At 40.4% G+C, this 25,482-nt stretch overlaps 2 protein-coding genes across 2 annotated transcripts in view; one reads left to right on the top strand and one right to left on the bottom strand.

The window, feature by feature from the left end:
• Positions 1-276: 276 nt before the first annotated feature.
• Positions 277-1,778, top strand: LOC141617240 (histone H2A.6-like). The gene is made up of 2 exons (XM_074434424.1): positions 277-533; positions 1,314-1,778. Exons 1-2 carry the CDS (start codon positions 345-347, stop codon positions 1,524-1,526), a joined length of 402 nt encoding a protein of 133 aa, XP_074290525.1. The 5' UTR covers positions 277-344; the 3' UTR covers positions 1,527-1,778.
• Positions 1,779-2,571: 793 nt separating this feature from the next.
• Positions 2,572-25,482, bottom strand: part of LOC141620410 (uncharacterized) — a 31,163-nt gene continuing 8,252 nt past the window's right edge. Inside the window, exons 2-6 of the mRNA XM_074437287.1 lie at positions 4,695-6,147; positions 4,413-4,615; positions 4,110-4,345; positions 3,125-4,017; positions 2,572-3,010 (exon numbers count right to left, since the gene is read on the bottom strand). Coding sequence (XP_074293388.1) covers positions 3,163-4,017; positions 4,110-4,345; positions 4,413-4,615; positions 4,695-6,147 — 2,747 coding nt within the window. The 3' untranslated portion in view covers positions 2,572-3,010; positions 3,125-3,162. The remainder of the gene's footprint in view (positions 3,011-3,124; positions 4,018-4,109; positions 4,346-4,412; positions 4,616-4,694; positions 6,148-25,482) is intronic.

The following is a 25,482-nucleotide window of genomic DNA, read 5'->3' as shown; positions in this document are numbered from 1 at the left end:
TGTATTGTTCTCGATCAATTATCTATGAAGTAATACCTTTCAGATTTTCTTAAAAAAATAAAAATAAAAAAAATCGTAAACTACGGACGATACTTATTGATACTGGACTCCTGAGCAATTGTAAACGGGTTGGCAAAATCAATCCGTCTCATACTCTAATCCATCAAATCCCATCGTCCATTCAACAAACAATCCAACGGCAAATCTTTACGATCCGTGTCCTCAACCATGATTGGCTAAAACTCAAACAAACCCCCTATATATATCTCCGCACCCACATTCTCTCTCTAAAACTCGCGCACTAAATTCCATAACCCTACAAATCTCGACAAAAATCACCCTTAATGGCAGGAAGAGGTAAAACACTAGGCTCCTCCGCGACTAAGAAGGCCACATCTAGAAGTAGTAAGGCCGGTTTACAGTTCCCGGTCGGTCGTATTGCTCGGTTCTTGAAAGCCGGTAAATATGCCGAACGTGTTGGTGCCGGTGCTCCGGTTTATCTCGCCGCCGTCCTTGAATACCTTGCCGCTGAGGTATCCTTCCTCTTCTCTCTCTCTCTCTCTCTCTCTCTCTCTCTCTCTCTTCACACGCTTAACTGCTTTCAATCTAGGGTTTTGTAAATGTTTCTTATTTTATGAATGATTTTATTGCAATTGGATTGATTACGATTTGTCCCACAAATTTTAACCAAAAGTTTTGTTATTTCATGTTTTCATGAGAACCTTTTGGATGATTTGATCCCAATTTGATGATTTCGAACTAAAGTTTTGATTTTTGTGTGATTTTTTGTTATTTGCCGTTTTCATTTGATTTCGTTAATGGTTTGATCGCATTTGATTGATTTTGATTTTGATTTTGTGAACAAATTTTGAAATCAAAGATTTCTGTTTTTGTTCATGTTATGTTCCTGATTTGTCTATTTCTCAAATCGGTAATTAGGTTGTTAATCCTGATATCATTTTGTTTCATCTGGTTGATTGTAATTTTGATTGGATCTAGGGTTGTAATCATCGATTGAAAAAGATTTGGAGCTAGCTTTTCTTTAATTGAGCCCTTTATTTGTTGAACAAAGGTTCTAGAATGATGGCTTTGAATTTTCTGTGGAGATGTGTTATTCTCAGGGTTTGTATTTGTATTCAATTACGTCGATTCATTCAGTTAAGTTGAATTTAATTACACTTGACGCGTAATTAATTGCAATTATTTCGTAGCCGTATCTCATTTAATTAAGTATGAATTGAATGTAACTAGTATGGTATTGAATTAAATTAAATTCACAATGCTAATGCAATGTAATCTGTATGTTTGTGTAGGTGTTGGAATTAGCAGGAAATGCAGCAAGAGATAACAAGAAGACTCGAATTGTACCCAGACATATTCAGTTGGCTGTGAGGAATGACGAGGAGCTAAGCAAATTGCTTGGCGATGTCACAATTGCCAATGGTGGTGTTATGCCGAACATCCACAACCTTCTTCTTCCCAAGTCCAAGTCTGGCAACAAGAGTGCTGCTGACGACGACAGTTAAACTATTGATGGGTTTTTCGTTTAGCTATAAAACTTGGGAACCAGGATATGGATTTGCTTGATTGCGGAATATGGTTTCTTAGATGATTATAGGATTAGTATTTAGTTAGGTTTTCTAGGTGGAGTTTCTTAAGAGTTGCTTGTTTGGTTGATTGTTGTCTCCATGAAGGAGGTGGTATTTGGGGTTCCTATATTGTCCTTCGAGTTATTATGTGTATAATTTCTTCTGAAATAGATAATTTTCTGGATTCAATTTGCTTGGTTTTGAACTCTAATTGAATGCATTTAATGAACGAACCTGTTTTTCAAATGGTATTGGACAATGATTCATGTTAGTCGACTGCAAATCATGTTTTTCAAATGGTATTGAACCTGTTTTTGTTGGTGGTGCTGTCAATTGATGCAGTTTCATAATGAAATTGGCGATTGACATACATACCCCAATCAGATTGAATAATTTTGAACTGGCTATTGGAGAGTCAAGGCACGAATTATCAAATGAAGCAGTTCGTGATGAACTCAGGTTGTTATTAGAGCAGCGGAAAAGTTCTGAACGATGGGAAGGGGGTAGATAAATAATTAGTTTCCTGATGAACTCAGGGTTAGAGCATATACATTGAAGAGAGTATGTCATTTTCCTCTTATTTCCTCTCTTTCCTTCTATAATTTTGATACCTCATTTTCCACTATCTTCATCCTCCTCCTAAGTTTTCTTCTATTTTTTTCCCACATCAAAGAGGATCCTCTTATTTATCCTCTCTTAAATTTTTAATGACCAAAAAATAAAAAATAAACAAATTATATGCCACATGGTGGAAATGCATGACTAATTGGCACAAGGGCCTAGGTTGTACTTCCTCTAAAAATAGAGGAAGTCTTCCTCTTCCTCTTTCAAAAAGGATGTCTAAATTGATCCCACATTAAAGAGGACATCCTCTTAGATGAGAGAAGGTGCTAAGAGGATGCACCATCCTCTTCAATGTGGATGCTCTTAGTTGGTATTCTACTATTAGAGCAGTGGAAAAGTTCTGGACGATCTGAGTTATGAATAGGGAGAAGACAATTATCATTAGTCAAATGTTGGCAATTGACAAATTTACCTACTTTGAGGTAGTCTGGCTTTCATAGTCAAGCTCAGGAGTACTCGTATAATATCTCTACAAACAAAATCTAACAACAAAACTTTGGAGTACGCTACTGTGTGAATTCTTGTAACAAATTTTACAATGGAGAATCTGAGTGAGGATTTATGCAAAGCAGTTGCAGGGGAATCAGTGCATCCTCTTGGCCCACACATCGGCCACGATCATCTATCTACAAGTGTCAGAAACCACCACTGCTGAAATGTAAACTCCGACAGCTCAGGATCATATATGTTGATCCCAAATGCTAATTCCGCTAAAGTATGAGTGGTTTCGTCACCTAGTCGAAATAACAGACACCTGGTATGACAACTCTAAGCAGACTTGTCTGTTCTTAGTCTCCCTACATGAGCAAAAAGGAAACAATAGACAAGGCGGAAATTTATCAATTGCGAACATCATGAATGTCCGATCTTAAATTCAAATGGAGGAAAAAAAAGCTCATAAATTTACATACCTTGCTCGGCATTCGGCAAGAAGTAATGGAGTATTTGACTAATCATCATCGGAACTAGAACCGCTATTCACACGTCGCTCTGCAATAGCTGGGAAAAGACGTTGGCGAAAATCAGGAGAAAACGGTGTACGAGGGGTTTCTGTAGATGTTTGCCTAGAAGGGGGTTCCTTTTTTTGAGGCTTAGGCCAATTGGGCTTCGCTTTCACCTCACGGCATACCTTCTCCAACATTATCAAGAAATCCCGAACTATAACAAATAAACGTAAACCTTCTTCCTTCCCGGAGCTCCCATGGAAGTAGTCAACTGTACTTTTCACAAGAGCCATAATCCTCTTTTCTTCCTCCAGTAACTGCATGACATCACCTTCTGCATGCTGTATAAAGCTTCTCAGGGCTTTATGGAACCCATTATCCTCGTTAAGATCATTCATTTCTTTATTGAGGAAATTCTTTGCTTTCAGCAAATCAGTTCCAAGCTTGACAATTGTTCCTGTCACACTGTCGGAATCTATACATGCCGATTTCTTGACATTGTGAAGTTGATCACCCACACCCGAAACAACTTGAAGCCCGAGATTACAAAAGTGATCTTCGGAGTCATCCGGGATATCTTCTAGAAAATCTTCCGATTTTATACTAGACATGCTAGTGCTCTCTCGGGAATTACGCGCAGCTCTCTTGCCTTCATATCGGATGATTTCCTGAACAACGAAATGGAGAAGCGTGGTCTTGCCATCTGTCCCTTTGACGTCCGCTAATTTCAAGAGGGTATCCAACTTAAATGCTTGGGCACCACCCCGATATGTTCCGTCATTCATGCGATTACCTGTCTTAAGGACTGCTTCCAAGAGCTTGAGGAAAAGCCGACTATTTCTGAGTTCCTTGCAAGCCGCCTTCTCACAAATGAAAAAGGGTAGCATGAGATGGATACAAAGAATGTAAAAATGAAGCAAAAAAAAGAAAAAAAAAGCTTAAAAATACTCACTTCGAGAGTTACAAGGTTCTCCTGGACTATTGTAGCTTCTTCACGAAGAGTACTCATAAAGAGTAATACCTCGATTCGTCTGAAGGCAAATGGGATGTCCACCATTTCCTTCAAAAAACGTTCAGCTAGCCCGAGTTGAGAAAGTTCCCCATCGAAAAGTCTGAGTTTTAATTCCTCTTCAATTGTTGGAGCCATCTTTATCAAAGTCTCAAGAAGCTCCGAGGGAAGCTCATTACCTATAAAATCAACAAGCTCAGGACATGGTTAATTTATGCATCCCCTAGAGATAAGCGGAAGAATCACCTTCTTGAAGTGCATCACTGACTTCTTTTGTAGTCACATTTAGAGCTCGCAAGAGAATGGATAGGTTTTGCGCCTTCTTCTGCTCTATAAGTTGGACGGGTTGTGGTCCTGGATGTGGATTCAGGGAAGAGTCTTTCTTTTTCTCATTTTTGTTCTCCACAGCAACATACCCAAATAATGATTCTATCATCTCCTCGTTAAACCTACAGTTTAATACTATGAATATAATGCATCATCATCATTGACCAAAGAAACAGTAAACAAGGTGGGTAGGGCACTCACTGGAAGGATCCTGCCTTAATTTGGTCCCATACCATAGCATGATCAGGGTTAGCCATAACCTTATCCCAGAAAAATGGTTTTAGCTTTGTTTTAGAAACATCAATGCCACCTTTTACACCAAACGGCGGGGGTCGAGGTGGTGTAGCACCAGCCTTTGGAGGTGGTGGTGCATGCGCACCAGACTTCCTGGGTGGCGGTGGTGGCGGAGGTCCAGGAGATGGTGGGCCAGCCTTCTTGGGAGGAGGAGGAGGTGGAGGTCCTGCTGGTGGTTTCAGAGGAGGAGGAGGGGGAGGAGGTCCTGCTGGTGGCCTTGGAGATGGAGGAGGTGGTGGTGGTCGCGATGGTGGTGGTGGTGGTGGTGGTGGATTATTCAAAACAGAAGCTGGCTTCAAGGACACAGGTAGTACAGGTGGCAAGAGATCTGGTCTACCAGGTGGAGGCTTCAAAGGAAGTAATCCAGGAGACGACAGAATGATCCTTCCTGGAGGAGGCTTTAGAACCAAGGGTTGTTCATTTGCACTGCCACCACTTAAAGAATCTGTTGAGAATCTTGTGGCAATGGTCTCAACTGAGGCTTTATCACCCGAAGATACAACACTTGTAGTGTCAGTAAAGCTACTAGAGAATAACTGACTGCTGCTCTTTTCTTTGTCACCCGAATTTTCATATGCCCATGTTTTTGAGGAAGGATCTGCAGTTTCAGTGCCTAACATCAGTATGCGATCAACAAATATGTAGATAAGACTTGAGAACTGGAATAGACATTTGGAAGAAGGGAGTATTATAACTATACCATGAATAGAATTGTCACTCATGCTGAGGCTTAAAAGAGGCCTATCATCCTTAAGTTCAAGGCCTGAACCACCGGCGAGAGCTTTGTGGCAGCATAGAAACAAAATTATAGAAACAAAAGAAGTGGCCACAGCAGTGACAACAACAGCAACAAGTATTGTTGTTTGACCATCACTCTGATGATCTTTTGTTGCGTCTGATCCACCATCCGGAGGAACAGGAATTGGAATGACAAATGTGTCTTCTTGAGAAGTAGACTTATGCGGCTGTTCGTCAGCCAATTGTCTCCTAGAGTCAGCTCTGTGATTGGACGTAGGTAATAGGTGACGCGGATTTTTCTGTAACCAACCAACATTGGTACCAGAAACCGGAAAGAGATCACAGTTCTCCCTTAAACACCTATGAAGTCTTTCCTTAATCTGTGGATCAAGAATGCTAAGCACCTTTTGAACATTCTCCTCTGATAATGCCTGATCATGAACACTTATACTTGTAGTGGTGCGTAGCGTTTGCGGAATATGGAAAAATAGATCTTCATATATACGTTTCACAGGTATCAACTCAAGTTTGCAATTGTTCACCAATGCATCCACCTGCCATGATATATCACTTGTAAAGTCAGTGGCGAAACTTGGGGAATTTCCGTTAATAGTTTTAGAAACTAAATCTCAAGTACATATAAAAGGCAGAGCGTCTACAAATTATTTAACAAAATGTACGAGTATATAACCTATAAAAGTGGTCGTTAGAAGTATAAAATTCCTCACACCGATATTTTATTCTATAAAATATAATTAAAAGCCTACCCTAAAATGACTAATAAACGCCACGTAGACAAAGCCACGTAGGATCCAAAAATGCCACGTAAATGCCACGTAAATGTGAGCATCAAAACTCATTGCCACGTAATTGTCTTATTTTATAGATTTAATTCATTTTTCTATAAATTAATTTAATTTATGTAATCCTTACAAATTTACATCAAAATTTCATAATTTATAATCAATATTGACATTTAATTGAACTTTTGTAATAAAAACATGTTAATAAATGTCATAATTTATAATTAAAATTGACATATTAATTGAAATTTTGGTAATAAACCATGTTAATAAATTAAAACTTTTCATATTACTTAACCACAAAAACTTTAGAGAGAGGTCTCCCAATAGCGTATTGAGAGACCTCTCACATGATGGGGTGAGGGACCCACCGAATTTTTTTTCCCTATTATGTTTCCCACTAAATTAGTGGGAGACGGTCTCTCATGAGACATACTGTTACTTAACATGCACCCACCATTTTTATTAACACTTTTTCCTATTTAATTCATTTTTTAATTAAACATTATATTAAATTGATTAAAACTCTTCATAATACTTAATACCCACCAAATTAATTAAAATTTCTTCCTATCTAATTAATTTTTGTAATATAATATGTTAATAAATTGATTAGATTTCTTTATACTACTTAATACCCATAATTTTTATTAACATTTTTCCCTATTTAATTCACCTCTTGAGTTACTTAGCAATCAATTATCTAATTTAATAATACCACAAAATAAAATAAAAATAAAATAAAAATATGGGAGTCTATGGTTGTGTGATGGCAATAAAACCTATAATACCTATGATAGTTTCTATTCACAATATTTATTTAAAATCTATTTCTCATTTGCCCATGAGTTTTTAAGTTGTGGATTATGTTTTATGGTTTAATTTATTTATTTGATTATGGAGAGTATATTGAGTATTGTTGTTGTTATGTCCAATAAAGTATATTTTAATTTGTTATGTTATTGGTTTTATAAATTCTTTGATTTATATTTAAATTCATGTTTCCCATTTGGTTTAATTTCAATGATTTAAATGTGACAATGTTGATTCGTTTGTGAAGTTTTTTGCCATGTTGATGTTTTACCTTTTAGCCAGTATATTTTTTTATATGAATTTTAAAGCATCGGGAAATGTATGTGAATGCAGATAAGACAAAGCATCATGTGGGTAATCTGAAGAGGGAGGAAATACAAAAGACACGAAACTGAGGTAAAATTTATCTATCTATACAATATAATTAAAAGAATACTTAAAACATTTAATTTTAATTCACATGACATTTTTATAGAGGTTAATACTAATTCATCTATATTAATTACTTAATTATTTATTTTTATACAATATTATAAAAAGGAAAAACTATGTATTAAAAAGTTAATTATCTTCAAAATTGTCACATGCTTATAAGTACAAAAAAAATTAAAAAAAATAGTAGTTGCAATCACTAAAAAACTAATATAAACTCTTTATTTTCCTCTCATAAATTTGGTTATTAATCTACCTATTTATTTAATTTTAATTCCATAAGATAATTAAAAAGCAAGCGATACTATCTACCATTATTATTCTGCATGTCATATTTTAATTTTGGAAGATAATTTCTAAAACATTCTCATGCAAAGTAGATTGTGTAAAAAAAACAATAATAATAAAGCAAACCTTTCACATTCCATTTCTCCTTACACCATATTTATGTCTATATTAGACTTCATAATACTGAGAAAAATCCATAACTCTATAATCTAAATAAAAAATCTATAATCTATAAATCTAATTAAAAGGCAAGTCAAACTATCTACCATAATCTATATGTCATATTTAATTACATACGATAATATCTTAAACCACTCTTGTATAAAGTAGATTTTGTAAAAAAAATAAAAATAATAATTATTAGTAATCAAGCAAACCTTATACATTCCATTTCTCCTTACTCCTTATTTATGTTTATATTAAATTTCATAATAATGAAAAAAATGACGCTCAAAACTCAAAAGTCATGAACCTTAATTCATATTTATACTTATATTAAATTTGATAATAATGAAAAAATAATGCTCAAAAGTCATAAACGCATCCTCAATTGTTTATATGTTTTTGTTGGAAGGCAAAATTTATAAACCAAAATTTTTCTCATCCCTATTGTTAGTAGAACTAAATGTGTCACTAATTTATTTCTTTTTTAGTGCAAGTTCCATTGGTATGAAGTTTTGATCACATTTTTCAACTTCATCGTATGTATTTGTTTTGTTCTCATTTAGGGTCTACCAAGATTTGTGGTGTTGACCTATTCAAAGGTTAACATACTTAGATCTCTAAGACTTCATTCCTATTCCCTCTTTCTTTCTCTATTTAAGAGGAAGTTAAGTTAATAACGATAATATTGTATAAAACAAATTCCACTGTTTTGTTGGTTAATTCACACTAATTACTGAGTTACTTTTTTATAGGGACGATTCATTGGAAAAAGAAGACTATATGGAGAAGTAAAATATTAGGATTGTTTAAAGAACTATATATTAAAAACTAAGTGTAAGATTGACGACATCAACGTGAATGAGTAATAGTTTTTTAGTTTTTTTTTCCAACTGTATTTTTTATTGGAAAAATGCACATGGTGCCCTTGAGGTTTGCCCTTTTGCACGATATACCCAAAATTTTGATCCAGAAAACTTTAAGGGGTCATAACTCGTGTTTAAGAGATCGAAATGTGACGAGGTTTTTTTTTTTTTTCAAATCGATCGTCTTTTCGAGAACTACGATTTGAAAAAAAAATTCAAGTTTGGAATTCGTTACCAAGAGATATGGTTACTCAAAATTTGTTCGGTCAAAAAAACTTTGACATACTAAAACTCCTAGCCACGGGATCCAAACACGACAATTTTTTTTCCAAATCGTAGTTCTCGAAAAGACGATCGATATGAAAAAAAAACCGTCACATTCCGATCTCTTAAACACGAGTTATGACCTCTTAAAGTTTTCCGGATCAAAATTTTGGGTATATCGTGCAAAATGGCAAATCTCAAGGGTACCATGTGCATTCTCCCTTTTTTATTTGACAAATTTAACAAAAATAACCCAACGTTTGTTAAGTATTCCGAAAATAACCCAACCTTTTGATTTTAACAAGAATTATCCAACGTTTGCTTTTGTGTTACAGAAATGTCCATATATTTGCATATATTAATCATATATTAATCAATCCATTAACTTATTGACCATATATTTGCATAAGTAATTATATAAAATTATGAAAAAATTATTTAAGAACAATTTGAAGCATGGAAAAAAAATTGAAAAAATACTATACTGCTGTTCAAAATCCCAAAATGCATAAATGATATGTTTAAAAAATTGTTTGTTTTCTCAAATCCACGATTTAAAAAATCAAAAGTATTTCTCTAATAAATATTTCCAGAAATTTAAAATCTACCTTATTTGTTATTTCTTTTCAAAAAAAATTATATATTTGTTTTATAATTAACTTTCCATTGACAAACTAAAGAAATTATAATTTTTCCAATTTTTTGGTTATGAGTTTTTTTATATATGATATCACAAAATAGACTTTAAAGATTTATGAAACTATTTTACAAATATCATTTATCAATATTTGGTAGAAATTTGTTTAGTTGAGATTTTGGGATATTTATGTGACAAAAATACAAAGGTTGGATTATTATTGTTTAAGTTAAAAGGTCGGGTTATTTTTGGAAGACTTATCAAATATTGGGTTATTTTTGTTAAATTCGCCTTTTTATTTTGGTATTTGTTGATTTTTTTCATCATTTTAGCTTTGAAAAAATAGCACTCTTTAATTTATCAACTTTATCTTTATGTTAACATGTCAATGCCCGTATTTTTAATACACGATCTATCATGAATTATTCATGAGGTAATCTTACTATGTGATTTGTATTTTATTAAGTCTCAATTACTAGTAACACTAAAAATATCACACTAAAAACAAAATATTCCGTGAAATTCACGGGCCACAAAACTAGTTACTATATAAAAAATCATTTTATAAGGGATTAGCCTAAATAATTAATCTAAACTAGTTTAGATTCTGCGCAATGCGCGGTATATATAGAGGTTCCACATTTTAATGTATTATTAGTATAGAACCCGTGCAATTTATGCACGGTATATATGAAGTTTTACTTTTTAGTTTATAACTTGACAATTTATTAATTATTTACGCGTTCATCATCTGTATATTTTGATTTGAAAAAAAAACTCAATATTGAAAAAGTAATCAAGAGGATTGAGTAATGTTAAAAATGTCTATTTTAATAATATCATTTTTCATAATCATTTTATTTTAAAATATTTTATTAATTTATACTTTTTGATCCGCAATTTCTTATATTTTCATAGAAAATCAATGAATTTTGGAATTATAAACCCCGTGGAGGTAAATCTTGCAGATCAAATTTGTGCAGATTGTGAGCATTTCAATTTATGAATATATCCGATTAAAAGATTATATCCATTTATAGTTCAAGATACACCTATAGAATAGACTATAATAATAATAACCCAATTTTAGATTCTAAAATTTTAGGCGGTAAAATGTAGAGTTCCACCTATTCTTTTAGTAGATAGGGGATTATAGCAATGATTAACGGTATACTGATCTTTTGGCAGTGATTGAGGATTTTATACTTATTTTTTGGCAATCAATATAACGTTATTTTGGGCAAGATAATTGATATAATCTAGATTTAGCCCGTTGTAGAATAGAAGGACGTTATACATATTTTTTGGCAATCATTTTTTTACGTTAGACTTGGCCCATAGTAGAATGCAAAAATTAAAAGCCCAAATAGAAAATATTTTAGGCGGGAAAAAACGTAGAATCACCTATTCATTTAGTAAATAGGGGACTACTAAAATTTTGGGTTAAACATGGCATGTATGTGTACATCTTGATCAATTTTCGAGTAAAGATAGGGAACTAAGTTATCGTAGACTTAAATCGATGAGAACTTTAGAGTAGATGATATTTCTTATATAAAATATACGGAGTAAATAACAAAGTAAAATCTAACCGGAACAAAAATAAAATACTTAGATATTATAGAGTGTGGAGTGATGTGGTACATTGAGTACAGCTAAGATTTTTTTTTTTCGTGCATAGTTTATAAATGTTGGTTTAGAATAAATGGTAAAATTGGTTTTCTAATTAATAAAACACAATAGTTAAAGAGTAATTATGGCGTACTCTGTAGTAAATGAGGGAATGGTAAAAATTTCGAATAACTCTATAAAGTATTTTTTTCTGAGAGAAAACACTGCAAAGTATTAGTGTAGTATATAGAGAAGCGTTAAAGTTAGAATTGTACGTAGGGAGGACATTCTCCTTTTGGTTTAGGCATTGTGGTTTCATTAAGGCGCAACTAAGACACAATACGGCCTATAAATGGCTATAATTACATATTTTTACAAATTTCACTATTTTCTGGCCTATGTTGAACCAGTGACAGAAATGAGTATCATAAACCCAGTAGTTAGTTTTATACTCCGTATAATGTTGAACTAGGTCGGGTCCGGGTAACCCGCGGGCCTGACTTCACAAACTCAGATACATCATATTATACCCTCAAAGCTTACAAGGCAGAATCATTTACAAGGTCACCCATCAATATTATGGGACCATTTGATTTATGAAGTTAAAAGACACTCTTAAAGTCTTAGGCCACAACGATTCTCAATTTAACAAAACATGTGAATTATAAAGAGATTAGAATCATATTACCAGTTCAAAGATTGAGAAGAAGCATAAAAACCCAAAAAAATGAAGGATGAAGAGTTGCTTTTATTTAAATTGTCAAAGGAATAGAACGAGATAGAAGAAGAATGTCATCGTTGTTGGTCGTCCGTCACCGGTCACCAATTTATGGCCGTCGTCAGTGATGGGTGCTGATTAGGGAGTTAGGTTTAATTGTGAAAGGGGGATGCAGAATGACGATAAAAGGAAGACAGTAAAAGTATGGGTATCAGTGATAGTTCAGTTACTGGGTAGGGGTCTAGGGGATACGTTTTGTTATGTTTAACTTTTTTTTTTTTTTTGTAAAAATTGACGGCTACGTGTCGGTCTGGGTCTCACAAGTCAGACCCATACCCATGATTTTTATGTAAAACTCATATCCAACCCATGCTCGCCAGGTCCCAAAAAATCAGACCCAAACCCGACCCATTTGGGTCCGACCCGAAGGGTCCGGGTCGGGTCTTAAACCCACTGTCATCCTTAGATGGAAGGAATCGAAAGGAGGAGAACATGAGGAAGACAAGTTTCCTTGTTTGGAAAGTTGAGTTAGGGAAAAAATGGTTGGATCCATTTTCCTCTCTCTGAAATAGAAATCCTTACAACATTCCTAAGTTTTAGATGGAATACATCTTCGCCACTTCTTTTTCCCTCCCCCCTCCCCCATCATCCTCTATTCTCCTTCCCCATCTTTTCTTTCGTGATTTTTAACCCAAACAAGCTCTTAGGATAAATCCCGATCAGAAGTTCAACTCTGAAAGAAGAGAGTTTTAGGATTTCACGACAGGGGCGTCTTAAAATAAATGGAGGCCCCACGATACAGAAAAATGAGGCCCCAAATATAAATGCACAAGTCTATTATAGTTCGATGTTTGTATTAATTTCATTAATAAAATCTTGTAATCCGGTGACCAAAAGCAAAGGCCCGGTTCCCATGCCCGTGGTTGCTCGTGGCCTTAGACACCCCTGCTTCACGATCATATCACCCTCCCTCAAGACCATGTGTCAAGGTAAAACACATTTTATACTTCATACACAATACCACTAATACATCATCTAAAAAAGCAAAAGATAAAACTAGAAAAATTATTGATACTCACACTTGAAGACAAAAAATTTCAAAGTGTATACATTCATTAAATTTTTAGGGTAAAGAGCACCTCCCAAGCCAGCCTAAGCCTAAAGGAACTACCAACAAAAAGTAAAATATTAAATCATACAACACCTCACAAAACTTTGTGGAGCTCTACCATTAAGCTTAAATTTATGATTTAAGCACATGAATGAAATCATAAAGACACGCCCATGTGTTATAGTCTAAGTGTCTTAACTCTAAAATACAAGCCTCCAAGGGCTTACACAAACTTCAAATGGGACAGAGAGGTTAAGAATGAAGATGAAATCCTGACCAAGTCGCTCTATGAAGTGGTAGCAAAATAGAAGAACACAAATTCAACATCCTTTAATGAATATATTAAGCCATGCCAGTACATATATAGTTTTACGAATCATTCATTCATTAAAAAAAAAAAGAAACTAAGAGATGTACGCTTTCATATGCAGCTGAGACACAAACACATACGGAGTACATCATAGTCAATATAACATTAACAACTACAGAAACTTCACTAATCTACTAATTCAACGTAATATAACACATCAAACAGCAAAACAAATATGAAACAATGCCGTAATATCAAAAGGTAGTTCAAAATCAAATGTCATACCAACGTTTTATCTGATTTTTGAGAAGAAGATATGAGACGAAAGCCCGAAAGTAGCCCTTTGATCACCTCTCTGTCTTCCAACGCCCTTCCCAAAAATCCACAAGATAGAAGAATAAAAACCATGCAAACTCCCACATATTTTATTTGCATTTTTTGAAGAAAAACTTTGACCATAACACAAACAAACAACAGTTCTCATCTCATCAATGATGAAACCCTAAAATTAACTCTAAATAAATAATCACAAACCCTGAAAAATGGGGATTTCACCAATCTCCTACAAAATTCACCCCAAAATCCTATCTTTCTACACCATCTAAATCATACCCAGATCATTTCACATCACAAAAACCCAAAATAAACCAATTTGGCTTCATTGTAACCTACCCAAGTTCTCCATCTAACAAAAAATGAAAATTTAACAATACCAATAAATTGTTCATATAAATGAAAACAACCCAGATGAAGATATTAATGGAATGAATATTCACCCTATTTACTTTTTACCCAGAATAATAGGCGTTTTTTGTAAATTTGTTGAGATATTTTTGCTGCAATTTCAAGTTTTTTAAAATAATAAATTGGACAATAAGTTGTATGTCAGAGATCAAACGATATTAAGAGAATGATTTGCTTGAGAAGACAAAAAAATTGAATATGTTGATGTCAAAATGTGAATCAAAGTTGTTTGAATTTTGTCAAAATTTCACGTATTTTTATTTTTCTTCGAGATGAAATTCGAAAAGAATCCATGTTCATTCCCTCTGTACTAGATCCCTGAGTAGGAAGAAATGTAACCCCATAAATTCACGGGATATGGACACCCTGAATCTAGTTCCTGTTATTTTTTTTAAATTTTTTGGGTAGCTAATTTTATTCATTTAGTTTCCTCGTGATTTGAAAATTTTTGGGTGCTGCTTTTTGTAGCCCGTTTTTTATTAATATCTTATGTCATTAACTTTCCAATTATAATCTTTTTTATCTCTTTGTCTCTCTTATTAATATGTTACAACTTGCAACTATCAACAATTTTTCCCCTAAAAAAAAAAAAAACTATCAACAATTTTTTTTCAATTCATAAACTTAATTAAATAACAAAAAAGTATTTCAATCACAAACAACGGCGATAGACACGAAGTAAATCAATCATATTCGATTCATTCAATTTAATTAATTTTAGATTCATATGCTTTTTTTTTTTTAAAATTTTGAACTAAAGAAGCGTTGCTCCATATGAATTAAACGAGCGTCGGCTCCAGGGGCGTTGGCTCCATGTTAAATACGTAATGTCTATCTTTTCAGTAATGGTATACGGCATTAATGTGATATGAATATATATCCTGTTGGTATGTTAATGATAAATATCTTATAATGTTTAGATACCAGCCTAATCTCTGGTAAGCTATGTACTCTCGTAAGTTTATTGTATTGTGCGATATAATGAGGAGAATTCTTAATGAATAAAGGAAATGACATAAGGCCGGTGGAGGCAACTGGAGTCATATTCAGCCTGTGGTTGGCTGATTCCATTACGTTCACTCTTTTTCAGGTACAGGTATCCGGGAAGGTCAAGTGTGAGGAATTTCATATAGAAGATAAGAGCAAAAGATGTGTAATTATAGAGTTTTAGTTTTAGTTTTGTTCCGGGTGTAATTCCAGAGCAGTTATATGTCACCACCCGTGCTTGTAGAATGACGTCTTTAGTCGACTCCTCCTTGCGGTCTCCTGAAACGATGAACAAACTGAGGGCTCGGCTTTGGGCCGAGCGAACTCACTCCGACGCTCAAGTCAGTAACTTAGAGAGGTAAGTTGTTGTTACTTGGCAAAGTACGTATTGTAGAGAGATAAGGAAGATATTACCAGATGAATAGTGATTCTTAGATTAAATTGTGGATCCTTTCCTCAATGATAGTTGAGGAGTATTTATAGACTTTCACCTTTTGTCACGTAGTGGCCAAGTGGCCAAGTGGCTAGCAGGTGGAAAGACTGATCTACCCTCGGCCGAGGGACCCAAGGCAGGCCGGCGGACCCTGTTGACTCGCCGCCGAGGGGTCTTGGATATGAGTTCGTGGATGTGTGCCCCGGCGGACAAGGTGTCCTAGCCGAGGCACAAGTGGCAGTCGAAGCAGTGCGCGTCGGTTAAGGTTTGTTTAAGCCGTTGACTCATGTGGATATCTTTGACCTTGCTCAATGTGTTGACTTGGTCGGCGGGTGCGAGAATATGCCCCATCAATTTGCCCCCGCCGTAGTCTATGCCGTGGTATGGGCTCCGATGTATCTTTGAGCGTATATTCTCGCGCAAGTGAAAATTTTTCGCCCGCTTCTTCTACCTCGGCGCGACTACGCTTAGGCCGTACCATATCCCCCTCCACATGGTTGTGTAATGGACATCCGATGTGGAAAAGGCAATGACGTTTGGCCGAGACCGGGGTGGAGAGTGCTTAGGTTGTTTCGATTGCCCCTCGGCCGGTGCTTTCTGCCTTGGTTGATCATGTTGCCGGCGGAGGACGGATACTTAGGAATTTGTCGAGGAAGATGAATAGTCAGAGATATGAAGGGGCGTGTTGAAGACGCTTGGTCACTGTTGCATTGATTGACATTCCGTGGCTGCATGTCTGACACGTGTCTGATTGCTGATTGGCTGACGTTTCATGGGCTGTGCCCTGATTGGTCCTTCTTCATGGGCTTTTTCCTATAAATAGGGTACTTAGTCCCTGAAATTGGGCACCAATTTCATTCTCTTAATTTTTCTTTCCTCTAACTTTCCAAGGGTTTTTCTCTCTTCTAATCTTCAGTGTCGCTACTCCGGCTAGTACTTTTCTTCAAGGTAAACCAACAAATTTCTCTTTTTAACTTGTGAGTTTTGCTGTAAACATGTCTTCTGCTGATGCCGGGACTAGTAAACCGACGTCGGGGGGTTCCCCATCGCGTCTTGATGAGGAGGAAATGCTAGACGCCATCCCGCTAAGGTCTGGGGGCCCTAGGTCTCCTTCTCCCGAAGTTGATCCTCAAATTTTGGAGGAATGGGAGGATGATGATGATGGCGGCGGAGACGATTTCGGTGATGATGCTGAAAAGGCTCCTCCCAATGAGGGGAGGCAGTACGTCATGGATCACGGCGAACCCTGCAAGATCGGCCCTGACCGTACTTGGACCCATAAGTTCGCCCGCTGTTCCGGCGAGACGCTTTTCGAGGGCCATTTCTACTTTGGCAGGGGATACAAAATTGTTATCTCTGAGAGGGGTCAGGCCATCTGTTGCCCTCCACCGGGTTGCACCGGCGTATATATGTGGCATCTGGAGTACGGGCTCCGGTTTCCGCTGAATGATTACGTTATGGCCATCGTTAGGGCCATGAACGTCGCTGTTGCCCAGCTGCACCCGTTGGCCGTTAGGACCATAGTCGGCTTTGTCTGGCTCTGTCTCTTTAAGGGGGAGGTCCCAACGGTTAATTTATTCCGTCGGCTTCATCACCTCCGGCCGTCATTTTCTGGTCGCGTCGGATGGTACAGCGTGCAAATGGAACCGGGTTACATCTCCGTTGATAAGCTTTCCTCCTGCAAGGACTGGAAAGATCGGTGGGTGTACGTTGAGGTGCCGGATGACTATCCGCTGCCCCGGTCCTTCCAGCACCGGTTTAACTTGCGGTGTGAGACTGAGGCAGAGCACGACAGATGGGTTACCCGGAAAAAGCTTAAAATGGACGCCGACAAGGTCCTTCTTAATGAGGATGAGAGGCTGGCGATGAGGCTCTTTGAGACGGACAAGAGTGGGGTGTCGAAAAGATGGATTCCCCCAACGCAGATCATTCTTCAGGATGAGCTGCTCTGCCATGTCGGCCTCATACCGGCCCTAGCACAGGGTGAGTGGGGTCGGTGTGAGGCCCATGACTGCTCTCAATGTTTCTGTCCGTTTTGGATTTTGGTTCATTCCTTGCTTAACTCTTGCCTTGCTTCTTTTGCAGATCATTTTGGCGCGGACCTGTCCGAGGATATTCTTAAGAGGATGGGGCTGCACAAGGACAAGACCGTTGCTAATTTGCATCCTAAGGCTTCAGGTCGTGACCGCAGAATGTCGCCGAATGACCTCATGGATCAGCAGCTGAAAGGCTTGAATGTGGAGGCGGCCCAGGCGAGGGTTGCTAGTAACATGCCGCGTCGAATGCGGAAAACAAAGTCTTTGGCGGCGACGGCGTCGACATCCGTTCCTCCTTCCATCCCTTCAGTCCAGAAGGAGATGGTGGAGATTGTTGACATTACCGATGGGGGGGGGGGGGACTCCGATGCGGAGGGGTCTCCCCTTATCCGTAAAAGGAAAGAGCCCACCCCTGCTGCTGATATTCCTGCTGCTGCTGCTGCAACTGCTGCCGGCGAGGAGATGCGTCCTCCGAGCAAGAAGGCTAAGCATGGTGCAGGTACATCTTGTGGCTCAGGTTTAGCCGGTTAATCAGGCGTTCCTGATGACAGGCTTTCTGATACGTCCATGTATACTGACACGGATGCTTTACTTGACTTTTTGTAGATCAACCGTCGGCAGCCACCGTTCTCACCGTGCGGCAATTGGAGAAGCAGCCTGAGAAGGCGGGTGATAGAAATGTCACCGTCGCTTCCCTACCTCGGAAGATTTCCCCCGCCGAGCTTGTGGCAGAGGGTGCAAAAATATCCAAGAGGCTGGCGAAGTGGGCTCGGCTAGCCGGCTCCCACATTATGGAGCAAGAGGAGACCATGGCTGAGGCTGCCCCACAGCTCGAGCGGCTAAGGCTGGAACTTGACGCGGCGAACAAGGAGGCTAAGAGGGCCAAGGCGGAGGCTGAAGAGGCAGTCCGGGCTGAGAGAAAACTTTGGAAGGACGCTGAAAAGGAAATCCTTGCTGAGAGAGCCAAGGCTGAGGCTGCGGCGGCTGAAGCTGCCAAGCTGCGGGAGATGCGTGACTTTGTTCAGAAGCGCGCCGACCTTTTCCTTAAACAGAGGAACGAATTTAGGGACCTGTTCCAGACCCAGGGGAAGGTGGTCCGGGACAAGGATGCTATCATTGCCCAAAGGGAGGAGGACATTGAGAAGCTCCAAACCGTTCTTCTCCCTAACATGTGCGCCCAATATCGGGACCTGGCCGAAGGAGCTGCCAGGGAAGTGATTGAGGAGCTCTTCCCTCTTGATGGCTCCTTTCCGTGGGACAGATTCGACGAGCTGTTTGATGACAAGCTCGAAGCTAAGGAGGAAGAGGCGAAGGAAAAGGCCAAGGAGGAGGCAAGGGTGAAGAGGGAGGCGGAGGCGGCCGCGGAGAAGGCGGCCCTTGCTGAGGTGGCTAGGGCAGCCAAAGAGGAAGCCGAGAGGATGAAGGCAGGCGAGGCCGTGGTCGCTTGAGAAAGCCGAGACTGCCGAGACAGACACGGGTCGCCTATTAAGGACGATGCTGCTAACGCTGCTGACGGCGAGCAGCAACAGGCCTAGGGAGACGGGCGGTTGTCACCAGGCTCTCCCGGCGCCTCGGATAGCTTTAGCTTTAGATCAGTCTTTCCTCCCTGCCATCTGTAACCTCGGATTTTGTCTGTAAATGATATCTGTAACCTTTTGCCTCTCTTTTCCTTGTATTTTGTACAGCTTTGGTAGGTTGTCTTTTGGCTTATCCTTATGGGGACGGCCGTCGTCTGCATTCTCCTCATTTGTAACTCGTTATCTTTTTAATAAGAGTTCGCTTCTTTTGCCTCCGGCCTGGCCGAGGTCTTTACCTCATTTTCTTTTGAGTTATCTTCTTGCGCTAATAATTGAGCATCTCAACTGTACTTAGCGTTTTCACTTTGCCTCTGGCTTGGCCGAGGTCTTTTCTCGTCTTTGTCTGAGTTGTGTTACGTTATTAATTGAGCGCCTCTTTTGCTTCCGCCTCGGCTTGGCCGAGGCAGTCTAGAGTGCGTGTCTCAACTGTGTTTAACGTTCCTAAGGCATGCTGATCATTTTGCGGGTATCAACCTCTTGATGATGACTGCCGTGGCGTCTACCACTTGGAGTGACTGCTGCGGCGTCTACCTCTTGGGGTGATCGCTGCGTAGCGTCTACTACTTGGGGTGACTGCGACGGTACTTGCTTCTTGATGATGATGCCGTGGCGTCTACCACTTGGGTGATGCTGCGGCGTCTACCTCTTGGGGTGACTACCGTAGCGTCTACTACTTGGGGTGACTGCGACGACGCCTGATCCTTGATGACGACTGCCATGGCGTCTACCACTTGGAGTGACTGCTGCGGCGTCTACCTCTTGGGGTGACTGCCGTAGCGTCTACTACTTGGGGTGACTGCGACGGCGCCTGCTTCCAGATGATGACTGCCGCTCTTGTCGGTATGACAGTGTGAGCCTGCACTGTTTCGATAGTGACTACCGCTCTTGTCGGTATGACAGTGTGAGTCGGTACCTGTTTCTGATAGTGACTATTTGGGAAATGAACACTTTGATGGAGAACTTGGACGATTCCTCATTAGATATAAACATGTGTCGGGGTACCCACAGTTGTCTTGGGCACCTCCGACACTTTACAAGGTATTCTCTGAGGTCGTCAGTGTTCTAACGGCTTATTAAAGGCACACCTTCCTAGTTAGCCGTCATTTGCATCCATGAGGTCGCCCTCCTGTTGTAAGGATGGGATTTCCCCCTTCTCTGACTTCCTTGCCACTTTGAGGGACTGCATGTTGCACCCTCTGGCGGATATCTGGGTGTTGACCACCTCGTCCTTCTCGTCCTTGGAGACGAGCTTATGTGCTTCCCCCCGGTCCGAGACATACATCAGTGTCAGGGCCCGTATGGACATTACCGCGTCGGCCTCGCTCAGAGTGACTCGGCCGATAAGAACGTTGTAGGCGGACGAGCCGTCAATGACCACGAACTCAGCTAGGACATTCTTAGCCGCACTCCCTTCGCCGAACATCACCGGCAGTCTGATTGACCCCAGGGGTACCAATCCGGCCCCGGAGAAGCTGTACAGTGGACTGGTGCAAGGGCTTAGGTCCTTGACTTTCAGACCGAGGTTGAGGAAGCATTCCCTGAACATGATGTTCGTGTAGGCGCCCGTGTCAATCAGGCACTTCTTGACCAGGTGGTTGGAGATGTCCAAGTGGACTATGAGTGGGTCGCTGTGAGGAGCGATGACTCCCTCGTAGTCCTTCTTCCCAATAGTCATATCGGGGATGTTGGAAGCGGGGACCGCTGTTTTGGGCACAAAGTTGATGGCCCGATACACTCGTTCAGTGCCGCCGTTTGTGCCCACGAGCGGACCCACCGTTCTCGTTGCCCCCGATGACAACATGGATCACTCCTATCCGTTCAAAGACGGATTTCTTATTTGAGCCGCCGGCCTCAGTCTTTTGGCCTTTGGCAACATACTTGCCGAGGCTCCCCTTCCGGATTAGCTCTTCAATGGCATTCTTCGAGATCTGTGTGGTCGTCGATAGGTGACCGGTGTGGCGTGGTACTCACGATCGGCTCGTGTCACCGTCTCCCTTCGGCTTGGGAGGCCTTTCCCATTTCGGCCCTCGCCCTTGCTCGGGCGAAGACCTCGGCGGCGGATACAACCGGGGGGTGTGATCACGGTACCGCCTTTGGTGGTATGTTCCCGAACTCCCCGGTGCCCGCCGAGCTCGCTTTCGCGATTTATCGGCCGTGACCTATTATTGTCACGGCGTCTTTCATCCGGGTTGTCCTCCCGGTGGCTCTTCTTCTCGAGTGCCCGGCTTGGCTGTGGCCGACCAGTCTTGTGATAGTCCTCTACCTTGATGGCTTGATCGGCCATCTTCCTGGCGGCGTCTAAGCCCAGGCCTCCGGACTTGATGAGCTCGTTTTTCAAGTCTCCCCTTGGGAGGCCTTTCATCAGTGTGAAGGCCGCCAGCTCGGGATTTATCTCCCGAATTTGCTGAACCTTTGCATCGAACCTCTTCACATAGCTTCGTAGAGACTCCCCCCCCTGCCTAATAGTTAGGAGGTCCGACGTCTCCACGGCCTTCCTCTTATTGCAAGAGTACTGGGCTAGGAAGGCGTCCCTTAGGTCAGCGTAACGATATCACCGAGCCGTCGGGCAGCCCTTTGTACCAACTCTGAGCCATCCCATGCAAGGTCGTTGGGAAGACTCGGCACCAGACTTCATCGGGTTGTTCCCACACCGACATGTACGACTCAAAGGCCTCGGCATGGTCGGTGGGGTCGCTATCCCCTTTGTAAGTGAACGCCGGCAATTTTAGTTTGGTTGGCACGGCGGTGTGTCAAGGACATAGGCACCGAGGGGTGTCGACCACGTGTCGAATGACACGCGGCGATCGGCTCCTCGCATTCCTAGTCCGGCCCCTCTCCTCGTCTCTTTGGGTGGGGCTTCTCCTCCGACTATGGTAAGTCGGGCTTCTTCTCCGACTCGACGAGTCGGACTTCTTTCACTCCTCGAGGCGGGCCTCGTCGGTCGGTGCGCGCGACGCCTCCTCCCGGGGTGCGGGAGGAGCTTAGGTCTACCACTGGCACGCTGGGCTCCTCCGGCGTCTTCACGGGGCCAGCTTCTTCCAGTGCTCCATTTAAGTCTCTTGGAGTCACGTTCTGGGCCCTGGTCTCCTGGACGGGTTCCGCCGCTCTTGTCGATGTGACAGTGTGAGCCGACGTACTACTAATGAGGTCCAGGAATAGCTTCAGTTTCGCTACATCAACCACATGCCCCATGATGGTGACCTGGTTGGCGGGCAGCGGCGTATCTGGTATTATTGGCATCCCGTACTCCGGCTGTATTACCCGGCCGGTGGAGGGCTGCGCAACTCCAGAGTTGTGGACGGTATCATCTTGGCAGAACTCGGTTTCGTCAGTTACGAATACCTCTTGTTGTTTTGACATCTTCTTAGCTTTTTGGGTGGGTTTTTGTTTTGTTTTTTTTTTTTTTTGGGAATGAATGTGACTAGCTTCTAGTATCTCTCCCCACAGACGGCGCCAATTGTTCCGGGTGTAATTCCAGAGCAGTTATATGTCACCACCCGTGCTTGTAGAATGACGTCTTTAGTCGACTCCTCCTTGCGGTCTCCTGAAACGATGAACAAACTGAGGGCTCGGCTTTGGGCCGAGCGAACTCACTCCGACGCTCAAGTCAGTAACTTAGAGAGGTAAGTTGTTGTTACTTGGCAAAGTACGTATTGTAGAGAGATAAGGAAGATATTACCAGATGAATAGTGATTCTTAGATTAAATTGTGGATGCTTTCCTCAATGATAGTTGAGGAGTATTTATAGACTTTCACCTTTTGTCACGTAGTGGCCAAGTGGCCAAGTGGCTAGCAGGTGGAAAGACTGATCTACCCTCGGCCGAGGGACCCAAGGCAGGCCGGCGGACCCTGTTGACTCGCCGCCGAGGGGTCTTGGATATGAGTTCGCGGATGTGTGCCCCGGCGGACAAGGTGTCCTAGCCGAGGCACAAGAGGCAGGCCGACAGGCTGCGTCGGTTAGGCTGTTTAAGCCGTTGACTCGCTGTGGATATCTTTGACCTTGCTCAATGTGTTGACTTGGTCAGCGGGTGCAGAATATGCCCCATCAAGTTTCATAAGTGTATTTATTTTATTGTAAGCCTTGTATTTTCCGAAGCGGAAATACGGCAGTGACGCTCTTGTAATTCCGCTGCTGTCTTTTTTTTAATATAAAGAGCTATTTTGAGCACTCTTCTGGTTTTTCGAGGCGTTACATTGTCAATTAGTAACATTTATTTTTTCTATTTGATCTATACATAAGGCATGTACGAACTATGACAATGTATATTAATAGTATCGTCACTGCCACCATCTATTCGTCAGAGTTATCAATTTGTATGTTGGGTTTAAAAGACAATTCTCGACTTCATCAGAGGTCCTAGTTCCCACCCTAGACTACTTAATGTTGTTCGTGCAAGGAAAACGATACAACCATGGGTAAGTTCGTGCCACCAACACGACACTACCATGGTCTTGTTCGTGCCACCACCACGATGCCTCCACAGGAGAGTCATTTGGTCTACACGAGTCACCCACAAGCCCTTCATGTATGCCGCACGAACTACACACGACATATTTCAGTGTCTCACACACACACACATCTACTTTGGCCACCATCTTATGCGCACGAAAGGGGTACAACACCCCGCCACCAAACGCTACTAACTTGAATGAATATTTTATAAATTGATTAATTTGTCACTAATTTAATTAATTTTCCAGAATTTACATATTGACTTACCCTACCTCATTGATGTAAAACTTAATCAATTTAAGATTGAATAGTTTGTGGGACTATTCGTGTTATCGTTCAGAACCTCTGAATGTAACACCCCCATTTAAGCAGAAGTCTTTAGCAAGACATTCCCGATTAAATGGAACTGTTACCATCTCGGTAACCCGAGACAATGAATATCAAATTAAACAATACAAAAGTACTTTAATTAAATGTTACATCAATTATTGAAAACTGTCTCAAACTGAACAAATACATAGTTTAATTCTCCGATTACATATTTAAGTAAATACTGTCAACTGGACTGAAAATAAAGAATAATAATGTCTAACAACTCGCTAGACCACACGTGAGAACTAGACTCGTAATATCTCGTCATCTCTCGTCCCGAAATCCCAGCATAACCATCACCAAATATCCTAAACCTGCTATTTAATCTGCTCCCCATTCAATCAGAAATTATTGAATGGATCATAACAGGTCACCCTGGAAATAAGTAACAATATGACACAAGACACAAACGGTTGAGTAGAAATTCCCTTAACAATACAGTACAATATACAACATTCCCTGCAATAGAAACTATTAAAGCAAGTGCACTCAATAATAACAATTACAACAACAGCATACACGGCCAACACCACACCAACACTACAACCCCGTTAGGCTCACGCTTCGTGTCCACAACCAACCCCAACTCCGCCATGCCTGGCCACTATACCTTGTCTCAGTCACACTGAGCTTGGCCACTGTAATATTTACATAAGTATTCGACATCCAGAATGACAACGATCATTCTCCATAAATTCATCACAATATTATACAAAGTCAACAGTTCCTTTAATTATAACATCATAATAAGCTCAACGCAATACTCTGTCTCAACATTCATATTAGACACATTCATACATTAATTAGTACAAGGATCGAGTAGGAAATTCCTACCTTTAGTAAATCAGTAACAACGAGGCAACAAGGCTAGAACCGCTTCTCTATGAAATCACCACCTAAAGCATACAATATTGTAATTATCAATAATCTACATCGTCAGAAAGACAGCGAGCAACGAAACCCATCATGTCCCAAATCACGGTTTCCATGAACAAACCCCGCACTAGCCACGGTAACGATACTACATGGTCTAAGGCGATATACCAATGATAAAACATACACAAGTACGACAACAACTGACCCAAAACCCCAATTAGGGCACGTCGTTCTCGGTCAAACGCGACATACCTTGAACAATTCAAGACAATAATTAACGAATATGGAATATAAGATAACTAGGGTTAGTGGAGAATTGCTTAAGAACTCGAAGTTATGAATTAGATCGATCCCAAACTCGAAACCCGCGTCCTCTTATCGCCTCTCTCCCTCTTTCGGGTCTAACGTGATGTGTATGTGATTTTTTAGCTTTGTAAAAGTATTTACTGTAATACCCTGACCTT

Source organism: Silene latifolia, chromosome X (genome assembly GCF_048544455.1).
Source record: "Silene latifolia isolate original U9 population chromosome X, ASM4854445v1, whole genome shotgun sequence".
In the NCBI taxonomy this organism is placed as follows: domain Eukaryota; kingdom Viridiplantae; phylum Streptophyta; class Magnoliopsida; order Caryophyllales; family Caryophyllaceae; genus Silene; species Silene latifolia.
Note: the sequence above shows the minus strand (reverse complement) of the source record. Positions and strands in the feature narration are given on the sequence as shown.